This window comes from Elephantulus edwardii, unplaced genomic scaffold, assembly GCF_000299155.1.
Source record: "Elephantulus edwardii isolate Elephantulus edwardi_28Jun2011 unplaced genomic scaffold, EleEdw1.0 scaffold00105, whole genome shotgun sequence".
Taxonomy (NCBI): domain Eukaryota; kingdom Metazoa; phylum Chordata; class Mammalia; order Macroscelidea; family Macroscelididae; genus Elephantulus; species Elephantulus edwardii.
The window spans coordinates 8,362,154-8,379,038 of NW_006399855.1; the positions used below are offsets into that span (position 1 = coordinate 8,362,154).

Sequence of the window (16,885 nt, forward strand, 5' to 3'; positions counted from 1 at the left end):
GGTCCTTGGAGAGGGACATCATGCTTGGGAGGGTGGAGGGACAGCGCAGGAGAGGAAGGCCCTCTATGAGGTGGACTGATTCAGTGACTGGGATAATTGGGATGGGAGTGTCAGAAACAGTGCGATTGGCACAGGACAGAGTGGAGTTTAGGGCTGTTGTACATAGGATCACTATGAGTCGCAGGCGATTCGACGGCACATAACAACAACAACAACATATACTTTTCCTCTCTTTAGGAGAAGGCAATGTTTTCCTATTTTCTACTATATTTTCCATGGTAGGTGGTAGTGGTTCAGAGATAAAATCTTTGCTTTCCACACAGGAAATTGCATCTCATATGCAGCTACAACCTATCTGCAGTGGAAGCTGGTATATTAGTATGATGCTGAACGGATTTCCTGACTAAGCTGAACTAGGAAGACAGCCAGGATGATCTATTTCCATAAATCACTCAATAAAAATTCTATGGATTACAACAAAAACTCTATGGATCACAATGCTATGGTTTGTTTAACCTTTAATCCTACCACTTTCTACAAACTGCCTACATCTGTCAAGCTGGTCACCTTCTGGCACTTTTATCATAGTTAATCTCACTCTTATATGTTAGTTTATGCTATTTTCCTCCCAATACCTTTATCCTTATGCTGTCATCCTTATTCATTGCCCAGCTCTCAGATGCACAAGTGATTGAAAAGACCATGGCCTGGATCAGATATACCTAACTCCTCAAACTGGTATCATTACTCCTCAATAATTCGGAGGGATCCCTAATTGCAGATTTTCCCAGTGCAATGTGTCTCCATATTTCCTGACTACTGGCCCCAAGGGTGTTAATTCAATAAATTAAATGAATTAACATTCTTATTCAATGAATAAAGTTGACATGAAAAATTGACTCCTTTGAGCTGTGGTGCTGGAAAAGGACAAAGAACAGCCCATGAATTGCCAAGAGAACAGACAGATATGTCTTGGAGAGGGTGCAGCATAACGCTCTTTGGAGGCAAGAATGATGGAGTTTTGCATCACATACTTTGGGCATGTTACTAGGAGGGGCTAATCCTTGGAGAAGGACATGATGCTGGGAAGGGTAGAGGATCAGTGAAGGAGAGAAAGATCCTCAACCAGGTGGATTGACACGGTGACTGCCACAACGGGTTCCTGTGAAAGTGTGAAGATGGTACAGATGTTCACAGGGTCTTATGAGTCGTACTTGACTTGATGGCACCTAACGACAATATACTATTACACTCTACCTTTATACAACTACACTTCCTAACTCAACTCAAATGTCATCTTTCCTGATGTATTAATTCTATCCCAGAATTCATAACTCACAAACATCTTTGTTTTATCCTAATTTTTTTGCACTGACTGTCTATACAATAAGATTACTAAGATACAGTATCAGTCTTAAAGGGTCATCCGGAAGCACCTGCTTTTAATACATATACTCATATTTAGTACATAATACAGCAGGAGTGTCATCCACTTCCTAAATAACAAGCCTGTTGAAACTCTCTGAACTCTGATAAATGATGACAGTTATAGAAAGACTTCAGGCCTTTTTGTTCATAGGGTCACTATGAGTCATGCTCTACTTGACAGCAATCAACAGCAGCAGCACATATAAAAACATCTGTCCTTGAACATCTGAAGAAATAATTACCTTAGAGTAACTGATAAATTCATTATGGGCTGAAATGCATTGTTGTTGTTGTTGTTATGTGCCGTCGAGTCGTTTGTGACTCATAGCGACCCTATGTACAACAGCCCTAAACTGTGCTCTATCCCATGCCACTCTCATTGCCTCTGACACACCCATCCCAATTACCCCAGTCAGTGAATCAATCGACCTCATAGAGGGTTTTCCCCTCCTGCGCTGTCCCTCCACTCTACCCAGCATGACGTCCCTCTCTAAAGACCTGTCTCTCCTTACAATATGTCCAAAGTATGTCAGGCGAAGCCCCAGAATCCTTGCCTCCAAGGAGCAGCCTGCTTTAACCTTCTCTACGATGAATCTGTTTGTTTTCTTGGCAGTCCATAGTACATTCAATACTCTTCTCCAGCACCACAGTTCAAAGGCGTCAATTCTCCTTCTATCCTCCCTAGTCACTGTCCAACACTCTGATGCATAACAAGTGATTGCAAAAACCATGGCCTGTATCAGGCGCACCTTAGTCTCCAGACAGACACCGTTGCTCTTGAGTACTTTAGAGAGGTCCCTAACAGCAGACTTGCCCATTGCAATACGTTTTTTGATTTCCTGGCTACTGGTGCCAAGAGTGTTGACCGTGGAGCCGAGCAAACTGAAGCTGTGAACACTCTCAATCTCTTCACCATCCATCCTGATGCTACCAATTGGTCCGGTGGTGAGAATTTTTGTCTTCTTGACATTGAGCCTCAGTCCATACTGAAGCCTGCAGTCCTTGACCCTCTGCAGTAAGTGCATGAGGTCCTCTTCAGTTTCAGCGAGCAAAGTTGTATCATCTGCATAACGCAGATTGTTGATAGATCGTCCACCAATCTGCTCTGCATACAGGTTGAAAAGGTATGGAGATAGGACACATCCCTGGCGTACACCCTTCCCAATTTTGAAAACCATGCAGTGTTGCCCTGCTCTGTTCTGATGACTGCCTCTTGGTCCAAGTATAGGTTTCGCATTAGCACGATTAAATGTTCTGGGATTTTCTGATATGCTTCATTACAGACACTTAGTATATTCCTTTTTTATACTACCATAATCTTTAAAATTAATTATATAAACTAAGGCTACTACTATGCAATTTTATATTTTTCTCTTTTAAATCTATTCTGTTTTTCATCAGTTTGAGTACAAACAGAGTTAACCTATGATAGAAAACCAATGATATGCATTATTCAAGAAAAAAAGTTTTACAGAAACAAATGCCATCAGTTTCTTTTTGCTGACAAACTGACACCTCTGAATGTACTGCACAGGTAGGGATTATGTCTAAGTAACTTTTATGGTTCCAGCACAAAGCCCAGCTCATAACTCAGTTTGTACTCAAACTGATGAAAAACAGAATAGATTTAAAAGAGAAAAATATAAAATTGCATAGTAGTAGCCTTAGTTTATATAATTAATTTTAAAGATTATGGTAGTATAAAAAAGGAATATACAAAGTGTCAGTAACTGAGCATATCAGAAATTAGGATCTTTTACGAAAAAAAAATCACAAAACTACAATAAGGAAGAATGAACCTGATAATTGTATTCTCATTATAATAAAAAACCTGACAACAGAAATCAGGTAAGTAGGAAATAAATACACAATAATGCATAGCAATGATCTCAATCACTTTGAAACATATGAGAGTGATAGCAAATATTCTGCTTTGTGGATAAAGCAAGAAAGATAATTGTGTTCAGAGAATAGTTTTATTAAAAAGATACATACAAAAAAAAAACAGAGCATTTATCTCTTTTATTGGAGGGGGGGAACTTGGTAGCAAAAATGTAATTTGGACTAAACATAACCCTTAAGACTATACTAAAGGACTCGGACAGAAGACTGATGAAAGCAAAAGCCAAGAGAAGACTGTTCACTGTGTATTTGCAGGTAAATTTCCAAAAAATCTTCACTGCCACAGTTGACCCATCAGTGAGTTTTTGCAAGGCATAAAATGCACAGGAGGAGACTGCCCAACTTCCTCCCTGGAGTAGCTGGTACATTCAAATGCCTACCCCTGGGATGGCATCTCGATTCCTTACCCCTAGGCCACCAGAGCTCCCTACTATGATGGTGGTGGTGGTGGTTGTCAGGTGCCCTCAAGCTGGAACCGACCTACAGCTGCCCTCCATCAGGTTTTCAGAGGCAGCAAATCACACCGGAGAAGACTGCTCATCTCTTTCCGGGAAAGCAGCTGGTGATTGACATTGGGTTGGCAGTGCAGCTCCTTACCACTAGGTCACCAGAGCTTCCCTAATACATAAGAAATATTTGCTAGATGTCTATTATGTTATAGTATCACACACTAGGTTACAGACTATTAACATAATGAAGAGAGCTCCAGATGCTCCTAAGGAAGGGAAAGGGACAGGGAAGAGTGTGAAACAAACAGAAGAGTACAGAACAAGGTGATAGGGAATGGAAATACACACACAACTGACAACAGATAACATGAGTTCTGGGAACCCTTTTAACAAAGCACAAAATCCTATGAAACACTTTATCCAGTTCTCCAGTTTGCCATTATGAAAATAAAGACTTGGAATTTAAATGAATGGCAGTCCCCCCTTCCTCCCCACACTTCCTATCATTGTGACAAATAGCTTTTGTCAAGTACTCCAAGTTATCAGAAAGAGACATAACCTGATAGTCACTAATAAAGCAAAAAGTGTGGCTAAGAATACCTAGAGAGTCTTCATCAATTGCTATAAACCCTAAACCACACTCTGGGAGAAAAAATGGTAGACTGGGAAGTGAAAGTTAAACTAATCAGTGAAACTGACAAAGCTAAACTGGAGAAACTGAGCACAGCTGCTGACTATGAAACAGCCAAATACAGAGAGAAGAGGGCCGGGTCCCTAACGGAGCAGACCTGTCAATGAGTGTGTCGTTCGTGAGCTGAAAAATAGCCGGGTCTTGTATGAAACGGCCGGTAGACGGAGCGCCAGTGACAACTAGTTGTAGTAGTTTGCGGGCAAGGAAGGAAAAGGACCTAGGTTAAAGAGAGTGTAAAACGTTCTGAGGATGGTTCTGCATGCACTGCAAATGAGACAACATGAAAGACTGATGTACACCAAAAAAACAGAGAATAATTTAGAGGGTATGGAGCTGAGAACCAAGACACGGTTCCAAAACTGGTGGCGGGAAGTTAGCGGGTGAGGAAGAGGCACTAAAGGGATGCCCTGAGTTTCATGGATAAGGGAAAGCAACGCAGAGTCAGGGGCCAAGAGGACACAAGGCTTCTGCACAGGAGTGGAGAACTGAAAACTCAAAGATGCTAAGATAGAGACCGGGAGGCTGAAGGTGTCACTCGTGACTTGCCAGATGCAACCCTCCCTCACCCAGCCCGGTACTTACAGAGCTCAGAGTACCGATGGCAGCCCCGTCCCAATTGCTGCAGATAGCGTTGCAGCACGTCCGTGAGAAGGTGGCAGGCGCTGAGTTGCACAGAGTCCCAGCCCAGCGCCTGGCAGATCTGCGCCACCGAGACCCTCAACAACGACCTGGAGTAACTCTCGCACATCCCGCTCCGTTGACTCCACTGCAGTCCTTGCTGCCACTTCTCTCCACCCCCACCGCCTAACCTTAGCAGAGCCCCCGATTCATCTTCCAGGGCCCCCGTGGCGGGGAAATCGTCCCCCCCGACCCCTGGCGACCACCTCAAAGCCCCAGCAACACGGAGCGCGCCAGCCTGAGAGTCGCCATTTTGGACTCGCTCCGCCTCCCGCTGGACTGTCGCCGGGACGAGGCAGCACTAAACAAATACTGAGCGCATCAATGAGAAAGCGCCCCGCCCATTTGAACAGATCGACTGTCATGGTATCAACTCTCAGGCCTAGAACTCTGCAGGAAGCGTTTGTAAAGAACTCTGGTAAGGTTGCACCCCAGAAATGCTGGATAATTGAAGCATCTCCTGTGGGGCTTTCACGTGGAGATAAAGGTAGCGGGAAACTGCGGTATTTTGTGGGTAGACAAAGGAGCTGGGATATGAAATTGAATTGGAGGTTTTCGAAAGAAGTGGGAATTCAAGACGCGCTAAGTGCAGGGGTGGGTTTAAGAAACTTAAACTGAAAACGCTGATCTGATCCAGTCTGGCAGTTTACCATGTTGTAGGTTAAAGTCCAAAGTATTCGGCATGCCATTCAAATCCCTTAATAAGACAACCAGGACTAAGTAAGGATAGTAAATAATTTAAACACTTTAATACAATATTTTAATCCAATCTAATGAAAGGAAACGGGGGGGAGGGGTGGACCATGACGAACAAAGTGTCAACATTTAAAGTAAACAAGAACCCACCCTCTATGAAAAGTGCAGGTCTGCCTCGCTCAGCTCACCCTAATCTCAGGCTTGGTTCCAATAATTTTAATACCCAAGAAACAGGCCTCTGCTGTTGTGATGTGCCCTCGAGTCATTTGCAACTAATAGCAGCCCTATGTTCAACAGTTCTAAAGCCTGGCTTATCCTGAGCCAGTCTCGCTGTCTCCGACACATTACCCCAGTTACTATTTCAATCTTTCTCATCCAGGGTCGTCCTCTCCTACAATGTCCTTCTCCAAAGACTGGTCCCTCCTGGCCACATCCCTAAAATGCATGTATGAGACCGAATTTCAAAATCCTTGCTTCCAAGGAGAAGCTTGGTGTTACCTTTTCACCTATTTATTCTCTTGACAGTCCATGGTATGTTCAATACTCTTTTTCAGCACCACAGTTCAAAGTCATCAATCCTTCTTCGATCATTCCTAGACATTATCCAACTTTATGATGCATAGAAGGTAATTGTGAAGACTGTGGTCTAGATTAGGCACATCTAGACAGACATCATTGTTCTTCAACCCTCTGGAGAGGTCCCTGACAGCAGATTTTCTTAATGCAATTTTGATTTCCTGACTGATGGTACCAAGAGTGTTGATTATGGAACCCAGCAAGCTGAAATTTTTCTCTTCTCTGCTAGTGGATCAAAATTGCTAATTTTCCCACTTCTCATCACTGGTCTAGGGGGCACTTTTATATAAAAATTTGTGCTGCCAACCAAAAGACAAAATGTTTGAATCCACCTGCTGCTTTACAGGAAAACACACAGTCTCCTCCTAAGCATTTACAGCCTCTAAAAATCAGTGGAAGGGTTTGAGTTTGTTCTCAGTGGAAGGTGATAAACACCAGCCACTGATCTACCTGTAGCTCAGATGTTGCCATGCTAACCAAAAGGCTAAGTACCCAGTGGTTCAAGCTGGTTATGGAGGGAGAGGGATGGGTAGTCTTTCCCCTCCACATGCACAACCCCCCTACCAAAAAAAAAATGCAGCACATTTCTGAGGAGTCAGACCAACTTATAACTCTGGCTAGTTGTCTAGCAGGTTTTTAGGACCTGTAAATCACAAGGGGGAGATTAGGCATCTTTCTCACATGGAGCAGTTAGTGGACTCAGATCGCCAGCCTTTGTGTTTTCAACACAACTCTAGTGATTAGAACAACAGATGTGCCAAATTCAACACCATGGCAGCTAGTTTGTTTCTTTCAGCCACTGATCTGTCAGGAGAACTGGAAACTGTAGCTTATTAGTCCATGGATTAACCCAGTGGCTGCAACAGTGGGTTTAGGGCCAGCTGAGATTGTGAGAATGGCTCAGGATCCAGGGAGGTTTTCATCAAGAGTAGGAGCCTTGGTGACTCCTGAACTTTTGACTAGCTGAATAGCAGTGGGCAGAGAAGGAACAAGTGGCTAGGTTACTTATACTTGCTCACTGACATTTTTGCCACCTCACCCCACCCCCCTGATCTTATTGGAGACTCTGATATTAAATCTTTAGGATGCATTTCAGTCTGAGTGTCCCTTGACCATTTTGTAGTCATTTGATAATGATGAACACTACCTGACATGGACTGAATTGTGTCCTCCAAAACTATTACCAGGAGTCCATGCTTCTCAGTGGGTGGCAGTTACATAATGATGAAATCATTTCTCATGATGTGATCAGCCCTGATCTGATGCAAGAGATTTGAGTGGGATACAGTACCTATAATCTTGTCATAGCTTTGACTCAGTGTAAGGGGAGTGTAGCCTGTATTAACTGTTTATTGTGCAAGAGTTAAGGGAGGAGACAAGCAGAGAGAAAAGAACCTACTACCACCAAAAAGAGAAGACCTAGTGGGGAAGTATGTAACTCCCCTCAGGCTGCTAAGTAAAAGGTTGGTGATTGCCACCAACCACTTCAGGAGAGAATGACAGGCAGTCTCCTCCAGTCTCAGACACCCAATGGAGGGTTGCTATGAATCTCGGACATCCAGTGGGGAGGGTTGCTATGAGTTGTGATGGACGTAAGGGCAGAGCAGTCAGTTGGGTTGTCAAGGGAAAGCTGAGAGCATGCTCTGGACCTAGTCCCTCCACTCAGAACTCCTGGGACCGGAAAGTCTGAGAAAGTCTTACTCTAGACCCTGAACTCTGAATTTTAACTTCTGTCTTCCTAAACGATAAGAAAATAAATTTCTGTGTGTTAAAGCCATCCATTTGTGATATTCTTGTTAAAGCAATACGAGACACTACCTTCAATTTGAAACCCTCTGGGACCATAAATTTCAAAGCTTTCTAACTTCTTAGTGTTCCTCCAATATTTTGAAAAGCTTATTTTAAATCTTTATACTAGGATTCTCCTCTTTTTCCTATTTTTTAACATTTCAGTATATATTTTGGAAATTTTCAAACTTTAAAAGAAATGCAGACAAAGGTGTACACTTCACGTAGATTCATGAAGAATAAACATTTTATTAGCATATGCGTAAATACACACACCCACCTAAAAATATTTATTTCATAAAGCAGTTTGAAACTAAGTTGCAAACTTGATAATTACTCCCTAAATACTCCAGCCTGTTGTTTGTTGTTAAGTACCATTGAGTATCTGACTCATGGTGACCCTATAAACAACAGGTCTGAATCCTGTACTGCCCTGTGCCAGTCTCATCATCTCTGGCACATTGGGCCCGTTGCCATAGACACTGTCAGTTCATCTTATTGAGGGTCTTCCTCTGTCACTGACCCTCCACCTTTCCCAGCATGATATCCCTTTCCAAGGAATGGCCTCTCCAAACAACAAGCCCAGCATATATGAGAAAGCTTCACCATCCTTTCCACCAAGGAGCACTCTGGTTTCACTTTCTCCAAAACATATCTGTTCTTTTCTCAGTCCATGGCACATTTGGCATTCTTCTCCAGCACTACAACGGAAGTTGTACTGGTTCCTCTATTTTTTTTTATCTCTTTTTTTAAAATTTTATTTTTTATTTTATACTGGTTTATTTACAAACTTCGAATACAGTTGTTTTTCTCACTGGATCTTTCCCATTTCCTTCACACAGCCCACCCATCTAATTGTATGACCCTGTGATTAACTTTCCTCCCGTTTTCCTTTTTTCAGTCTCAGATATGTTCAGATGCATGGTAGGTGATTGGAATGCCTATGGCTTGAATCATGCACTTAAATCTGACTTCATTGCTTTTCAGAACTTTGGAAAGGGCCCTGACAACAGATTTTCCCAATGTTATGCGTCTCCCAGTTTCCTAACTGCTGGTACGAGTGGTGTTGAATGTGGGTCCAAGCAAGATGAAATAATTGACAATTTCAGTCTTTTCTCCATCTATTGAGGGCTGCAGTTGATCCTGTATAAACTAGTGTCTTAAGTCCTGCTTGTTTTCAGTAAGGAAGGTTGGATCATCTGCATAACAAAGGTTGTTGATGAGTCTTCCTCTAATCCTGATGCCACATTACTCCTCATAGAGCCCAGCCTCACAGATGATCTGTTCCGCATGTAGATTGAAAAGGTGTGAAGTAATGTTACAACCCTAACACAAACCTTTCCCAATTCCAAATTATGCAGTGTTCCCTTTCTGTTTTCCTTAGTCTAGGTATATGTTTCATATAAGCATAATTAAGTGTTCTGTAATCTCCATTCTTCTCAGTGTTAGCCATAGTTTGTTATGATCCACACAGTCTAATGCCTTTACATAGTCAATAAAGCACAAATAGACATTATTTTGATTATGTTTTGCTTTCAGCCAAGATTCATATGACATCAGCAGTGATATCCCTGCTGCTATGGCCTTTTCTAAACCCAGCCTGAAACTGTCAACATACTATGCCAGCTGGTTTTATCTTCAATATTTTGTTTGTACATGATATTAATGATATTATTTGATAATTTCCACAATCCGTTGGATCACCTTTTTTTGGGAAAGAGAACAAATATGGATCTCATCCAGTCAATTGGCCAGATAGGTCTCTTCTTAATTTCCTGGTACAGACTGGTGAGTATATCCAGGACTGCATCTGTTAGTTGGAACATGTCATTTGGTATCCTGTCAATTCCTGGGGCCTTATTTTTTTTTCCCCAATTCTTTGTCCTGTCATATACCAGTCTCATGATCTGTGTCATACTCAAGCCCATAGTGATGCTTACTGTGTCAGTCCATCCTGTAGACTGTCTTCCTCTCTTTCTGACCTCGTTGTTGCTGTTGTTATGTGCCATCGAGTTGCCTGTGACTCATAGCAACCCTATGTACAACAGCCCTAAACCCTGCTCTGTCCTGTGCCCATTGCACTGTCACCCCAATTACCCCAGTCACTGAATCAATCCACCTCATAGAGGGCCTTCCCCTCCTGCGCTGTCCCTCCACCCTCCCAAGCATCATGTCCCTCTCCAAGGACCAGTCTCTCCTCACAACATGTCCAAAGTATGTTAGACAAAGCCTCAGAATCCTTGCCTGCAAGGAGCAGCCTGGTTTAACCCTCTCCAGGATGAATCTGTTTGTTTTCTTAGCAGTCCATGGCGTATTCAATACTCTTCTCCAATACCTTGCCACTATTATTTTGGCATCTTATCATCCCATGTGAAAAACTGTGGTGGTGTAGCACATAACAAATCAGGCAGCTAAACAAAAGATCAATGGTCAAATCCACCAGCAGCTCTAAGGGAGAAATATGGAGAGTTTCTTCTTGTATTTATAGCCTCAAATTTGGTGGAAGGGTATTTGAGTAGGAGCTGACTCCCTTGACTCTCTAACAGTGGATTTGTTGTTTGGGGTTTTTTTTTTAAAAACACCCTAAATAGATCCTGGTGGCAGAATGTGATATGTGTTGGGCTGCTAACAAAAGCTTGCTGGTTCAGACTTACTAGCTGCTTTGCAAAAGGATTAAGAGGCAGCCTTCTCCATACAGATTTTCTCTAGTACCCATTTACAGCCTTAAAAACCCAAGGGAAGATCACCGTAAGTCAGAAATGTCTCAGTGGCAGTGTTTTTGGTGGGTTTGGTTAGTTGGGTATCATCCCCATGGGACCTCTAGTGGCATTACAGTCAAAGCATTCAGCTGCTACTCATAGATGGTTGGTTGTTCAAACCCACCAGCTGCTCCAGGGGAGAAGATGAGGCAGTCTCCTTTTGATAAGTATTTAAAACCTCCGAAGCATGATAGGAGATTGTCATGAGTTAGAATCAACTTAATAGCAGTGGATTTGTTTTCCTTTTTAAAATCATCCCCATAGGAGCCTGGCTGGTGTGGTGCATAGTGTATAGGACTACTAAGCAAAATGTCAGCAGTTCTAATCAAGCAACTACAAAGAAAAATGAACCAGTCTCCTTCCTTTAAGATTTACAACCTCAACAACCCAGTCACAGAATGGGCACAGGATAAGAATAGACGCTTGACCAAAAAAGACATCCAGATAGCAAACAAATGCTTGAAGAAATACTCAAAATCTCTAGCTATCAGAGAGATGCAAATCAAAGCAACTATGAGATATCTTTTCACCCCAGTAACAATAACAAAGTTCAGCAGAGCAGCAAACAATGAATGCTGGCCAGGTTGTGGAGAGATTGGAACCCTTATTCACTGCTGATCGGAGTGTAAAATGGTACAACTGATATGGAAGGTAGTATGGTGCTTTCTCAAAAAAGTTGCAAATAGAAATACCATTTGAAGGGAGCTCTGGTGGCCTAGTGGCAAGAAGCTTCACTGCAGTCCCAGAGGCGCGTGGTTCAAATCCACCAGATGCTCTGCTGGAGAAGGACGGGCAGTTTCCTCCTGTACCAGTCAGATCCGATTTGACGGTACACACACAAAATACAATAAAATTTAAAAAAGAAATACCATTTGACCCAGCAATTCCACTACTGGGAATATACCCCAAAGAGACCATAACTGCCACCCAAATAGATATATATATACTCATGTTTATTGCTGTGTTATTCACAGTAGCTAAGAGATGGAAGCAACTCAAGTGCCCATCAACAAATGAATGGATAGAAAAATGCATAGAATGGTACATTCACAGTGGAATACTATGCAGTGCTGAAAAACAAGAAATTTGTAAAACACTGCACAACATGGGTGACACTGAAGGACATTATGCTGAGTGAAATCTCAGTCACAAAAAGACAAATACTGTGTAACACCACTGTTATAAAACAGAACTGACATGGGGTCTTGGGAGGAAACTAGGAAAAGACCCCCTCTTTTAGATAGATAATTAACACTGCATTGGAACAGATGAAGGAAAGAACTTTTTAAAAGAAATATATGATTAGACATTATTTGTATGACAGCAGTCCAGAATAAGGTGCATTGCAAAATGGTCTGGGAAGGGGGGAGAAAATTGTGCAACAGTGAATGACTTAAAAAAAAAATTAACTGGACGAGGGAGGGAAAATGTGCAATAATGAATGAATGAAGATTCACCTTGCCTGTAAACTTAAAATCACAATTTAAAAACGAAAATAATAAATAAAAGGAGTATATTACAATTTGTTTAAAAAATATTTACAACCTCAGAAACCTGATAGATGGCTGTTATGGCTCAAAAGCAGTTTAACTCCATGTGGTTTGGTTTGGTTGGTTTATCCTCATAAGAGTTCTGTTGGCAGTGTACTTACAGTATTCAGCTGCTAACCAAAACATTGATGATTCAATCCCACTAGCTGCCCTGCAAGAGGAAGAGGAAGCAGCCTGCTTTGGTGAAGACTTAACAGTCTTGGCCACCCGATGGGAAGTTCCACTCTATTCTACAGGGTCACTAGAAATCAGAATCCATCTGGAGGTAGTGGGATGGATTGATTTTGGATCAATCTACATGTGTCTGTATTTCTCAGAGATATGATACTTTACCAGATATTGCATTTCTTTCCATTGTCCTGCCACAGCAGTGTACATTCCTGGTGAAAATTGTACCATATATGCCAAGGGCTTTTTGTGCTCTGTCTACAAGTGATGTGATTCACACTGTTAGTCTCGTAGTGGTTGACTGAACTCCAAAATACCTTAATATCTTTCTCAGTCACTTCCTCTTCAAACTGGTACAAGGTGGATTCCCTAGGAAGCACTTTGAGAAAACCCTGGGTGCTACTGACAACTAGGTGTATCTGAGCCATCAAGATTTTGTTGATTTATAACTTATCACTATAAAGTATTAAACTTTACCTTTCAGCCTGACTTAGTTTGCTGTTCTGTAACCACTCTTAAAAAAAGCAAACAAACAAAAAAATGCACTTGAATATGCATGTTGTTATGGGTAAGGTTTTGTGTCAACTTGTTGCTAAGTGCTGTCAAGTCAAGTATGACTCATTACAACCCAATAAACAATAGATCTAACCCTGTCCTAGCCTGTGTCATCCTTTTCATCTCAGGTATATGTGATTCTATGGCTGTAGCCACTGTGTCAGACCGTCTTGTTGAGGGTCATCCTTTGTTTCACAGACCCAACACCTTTCCGAACATGATGTCATTTCCTAATTTAAGAAGAATGTGGTATCAGGATCAGAGAAAGATTCATCACCAACCTGCATTATGCAGATGACACAACTGTGCTTGCTCAAAGGGAGAAGGACTTGAAATACTTGTTGCAGAAGATCAAAGACAACTGCCTTCAGTATGGATTAAATCTCAACATCAAGAAAACAAAGATCTTCACCACCTGGCTAATAGGCCACATCATGATACATGTAGAAAAGTTTGAAGTTATCAATAATTTCATCTTAGTCACCACAGTCAACACCACCTTTGTGAACTTGAATAAACCATAAAAAGCCTCAACATGATTTATTAGTAGTTCCTGAATATATAAGTTTATAAAATGTTCACCAGTAATAAACTTGGGTAGTAACAATGGAAAGAAATGCACTATCTGATAAAGTGTGTCTTAAAACTATGTCTTATCAATATATGTTGTTCTTGTGTTATTATGTACTGTTGAGTCACCTGCAACTCACAGTGACTTATGTACATTATCTCTGAACTTTTCCCTATCTTGAGCCAATCACATCATCACCAGTTACTGAGTCAATCCATCTTATCCTGGGTCTTCAACTACACTGTCCCTTCACCCTTCCAAGCATGACATCCTTCTCCAAGGACTGATCCCTCCTGGAAACATGTCCAAAGTATGTGAAATGGAGCTTCAAAATCCTTGCCTCCTGGGAGCTGCCTTGTTTTCACTCTCTCCAGGACAAACCTGTTTGTTCTCCTGGCAGTTCACAGTATGTTCAACAGTCTTCTCCAGCATCACAACTCAAAGATATCAGTCCTTTTTTTTTTAATCATCCTTAGTCATTGTCCAGCTTTTGTATGCATAACAAGTAATTTGAAGACCATGGCCTGAGTCAGGTGCATCTTAGTCTCCAGACTGACATCAGTGCTCTTCAGTACTCTAGGTAGGTCCTTGACAGACTTTCCCAATGCAGTTCGTCTTTTGATTTCCTGACTGCTGGTGTCAAAAGTATTGATTGTGAACCAAGCAGGCTGAAGTTATTAACAATCTCAGTCTCTTCTCTGTTTAATCAGGTCAATTCACCCAGTGGTGAGAATCTTTCTTTTCTTGAAGTATCTCTATAAAACTATAGAAGGAAAATCTAACCATAGGTTTTCCTATGGTGAGACTATAAATCTTTGTGGATGGTAACCTCTTCATCTTTCTACCACAAAGCAACTAGTGTGTTTAAACCACCAAACTGTAGATTACACAGAGTGCTTTGATCACCAGGCCTTCTGAAGGGATGCTACAAAATAAAAACCACCGATACTGATGTGATTCTAATTCATGGCAGCCCTGTATCCGATTTCCATGCTGAAAAATCTTCACTATAGGAGACTACCTCATTTTTTCCCTGGAGTACAGTTGGTGGATTCAAATAGCTAACTTTTTGGTTAGCAGTCCAATATTTAGTCTATTATGGATTTGAGTAAAAAAACAACAACAACAAAAAAAAAAACCCAACAAACCTACCATTGACTTATGGCCACTTTTCATCAAATTTCTCGATATTAAATGGAGCAAACTGTCTCAACTTGCTCCCCAAAAGAGACAATTGAATCTTTTGGTTAGCAACACTTCACAGAGTTCCTTTGTAAATAACAGGACCCTATTAACATAAGGGTCACCAATTATCATTAACACACCTTGATCGCACTTTTGGCCAATTTCAGACTGCAAAATTTGGTTAAAATCCTCATTTTCTTTTTTGCTGTTGGTACCTATATTTAAATGATAGTTATATTAACAGGCCTTTCTTTGCATATGGATAATATCCTATGACTCAAAACATTATATTTGAGGACACAATTTGAATTTGTCTTTTTAGCTATGAATGCAACATGATTCTACAGATTTTCATTCCTGTTATAAGAGATCATGTGATTGTCTGATTCAAAGTGGCTAAAGCCATTCTTTCTCATCTCACTAATGCCTATGATGTTGAGGTTCATGCATTCCATTTAATATTTGACCAACTCTAGTTTTCCTATGTTTATACTTTGTACATTTCATATCCCAGTTATTAAAAGATGTCAGCTTTTTCTCTTCATTTTTATTGACTTTCAGTCTAGGTGCTACCACTAATACTATTGCTACCTGTGTTCCTCTGTTCATAGGTTTTTCAGAGGCCTCTGGATGGTTAATCCTGCTTCCTAGTTGATCATAATTTTTGACAGCTTTCAGACAAACTGACTTGAAAGATCCATATTTGTTCTCATTCCCAAGAAAGCTGACACAACAAACAGAAAGTGAAAATTATCAAACAGTACCAGTAATATCATGGTGTTGTTATGTGCCAGCGAGTCATCTGTGACTCATAGCGACCCTATGTACAACAGCCCTAAACCCTGCCATATCCTGTGCCAATCTCACCATCTCCGACACACCCACCTTCCTTACCCCAGTTACTGAATCTTTCTATCTCGTGGAGGGTCTTCCTCTTCTGTGCTGTCCCTCCACCCTCTCAAGCATGATGTCCCTCTCCAAGGACTGGTCCCTCCTTGCAACATGTTGAAAGTATGTCCAATGAAGCTTCAGAATACTTGCCTCCAAGGAACAGCCTGGCTTCATCCTCTCCAGAACAAATCTGTTCGTTTTCCTATATGGTATATTCAACACTCTTCTCCAGCACCACAGCTCAAAGGCATCAGTTCTCCTATCATCCCTAGTCATTGTCCAGCTCTCTGATGCATAACAACTTGGCTGAAGATCATCCAAAAATGTCTAGAACAGTACATTGACAGAGAACTGCCAGAAGTTTATCAGATGGATCCTGGATAAAAGTACCAGAAAAATGTATGTTTGTATTTTATCAACTATGCAAAAACATTTGACTATGTGGATCATAACAAATTATGGCCAATAGTGTGAAGAATGGGAATCCCAGAACACTTTATCATGCTCATGCAAAACCTAGACTTAAACAAGGAGGCTGTTTCCCCAAACACAAGAAGGGAACGCTGGATAGTTTAAAATTGAGAAAGGTGTGTTATATACAAAGAGTTGTATCCTTTCTCCATACATAATCAATCTATATGTTGAGCAAATCATCTGAGAAATTGGTCTCTATGAAGAAGAATGTGGATCAGAGGAATACTCAAAAGAGCCTGCTTTATGCAGATGACACCATTGTATTAGCTGAGAGTGAAGAGGACTTGAAGCACTAGCTGCAGAATATCATAGACTGCAGCCTTCAGTATGGATTCCATCTCAATATCAAGAAGACAAAAATTCTCTGCACACACATGTTTATTGCAGCTTTGTTCACAATAGCAAAGAGCTGGGAACAACCCAAGTGCCCATCAACAAACAAGTGCATAGAGAAGCTCTGGTACATTCACACAATGGCATACTATGCAGCACTGAAAAACAAGGAACTCATTAAATAGTATTCA

General features: G+C 41.3%; 1 protein-coding gene across 1 annotated transcript in view; it reads right to left on the reverse strand.

The window, feature by feature from the left end:
- TAF3 (TAF3 RNA polymerase II, TATA box binding protein (TBP)-associated factor, 140kDa) overlaps window positions 1-5,419 on the reverse strand; it is a 255,515-nt gene extending 250,096 nt beyond the window's left edge. Inside the window, exon 1 of the mRNA XM_006891852.1 lies at window positions 5,053-5,419. Within this exon, the coding sequence (XP_006891914.1) occupies window positions 5,053-5,218 (166 nt within the window). The 5' untranslated portion in view covers window positions 5,219-5,419. The remainder of the gene's footprint in view (window positions 1-5,052) is intronic.
- Window positions 5,420-16,885: the final 11,466 nt, after the last annotated feature.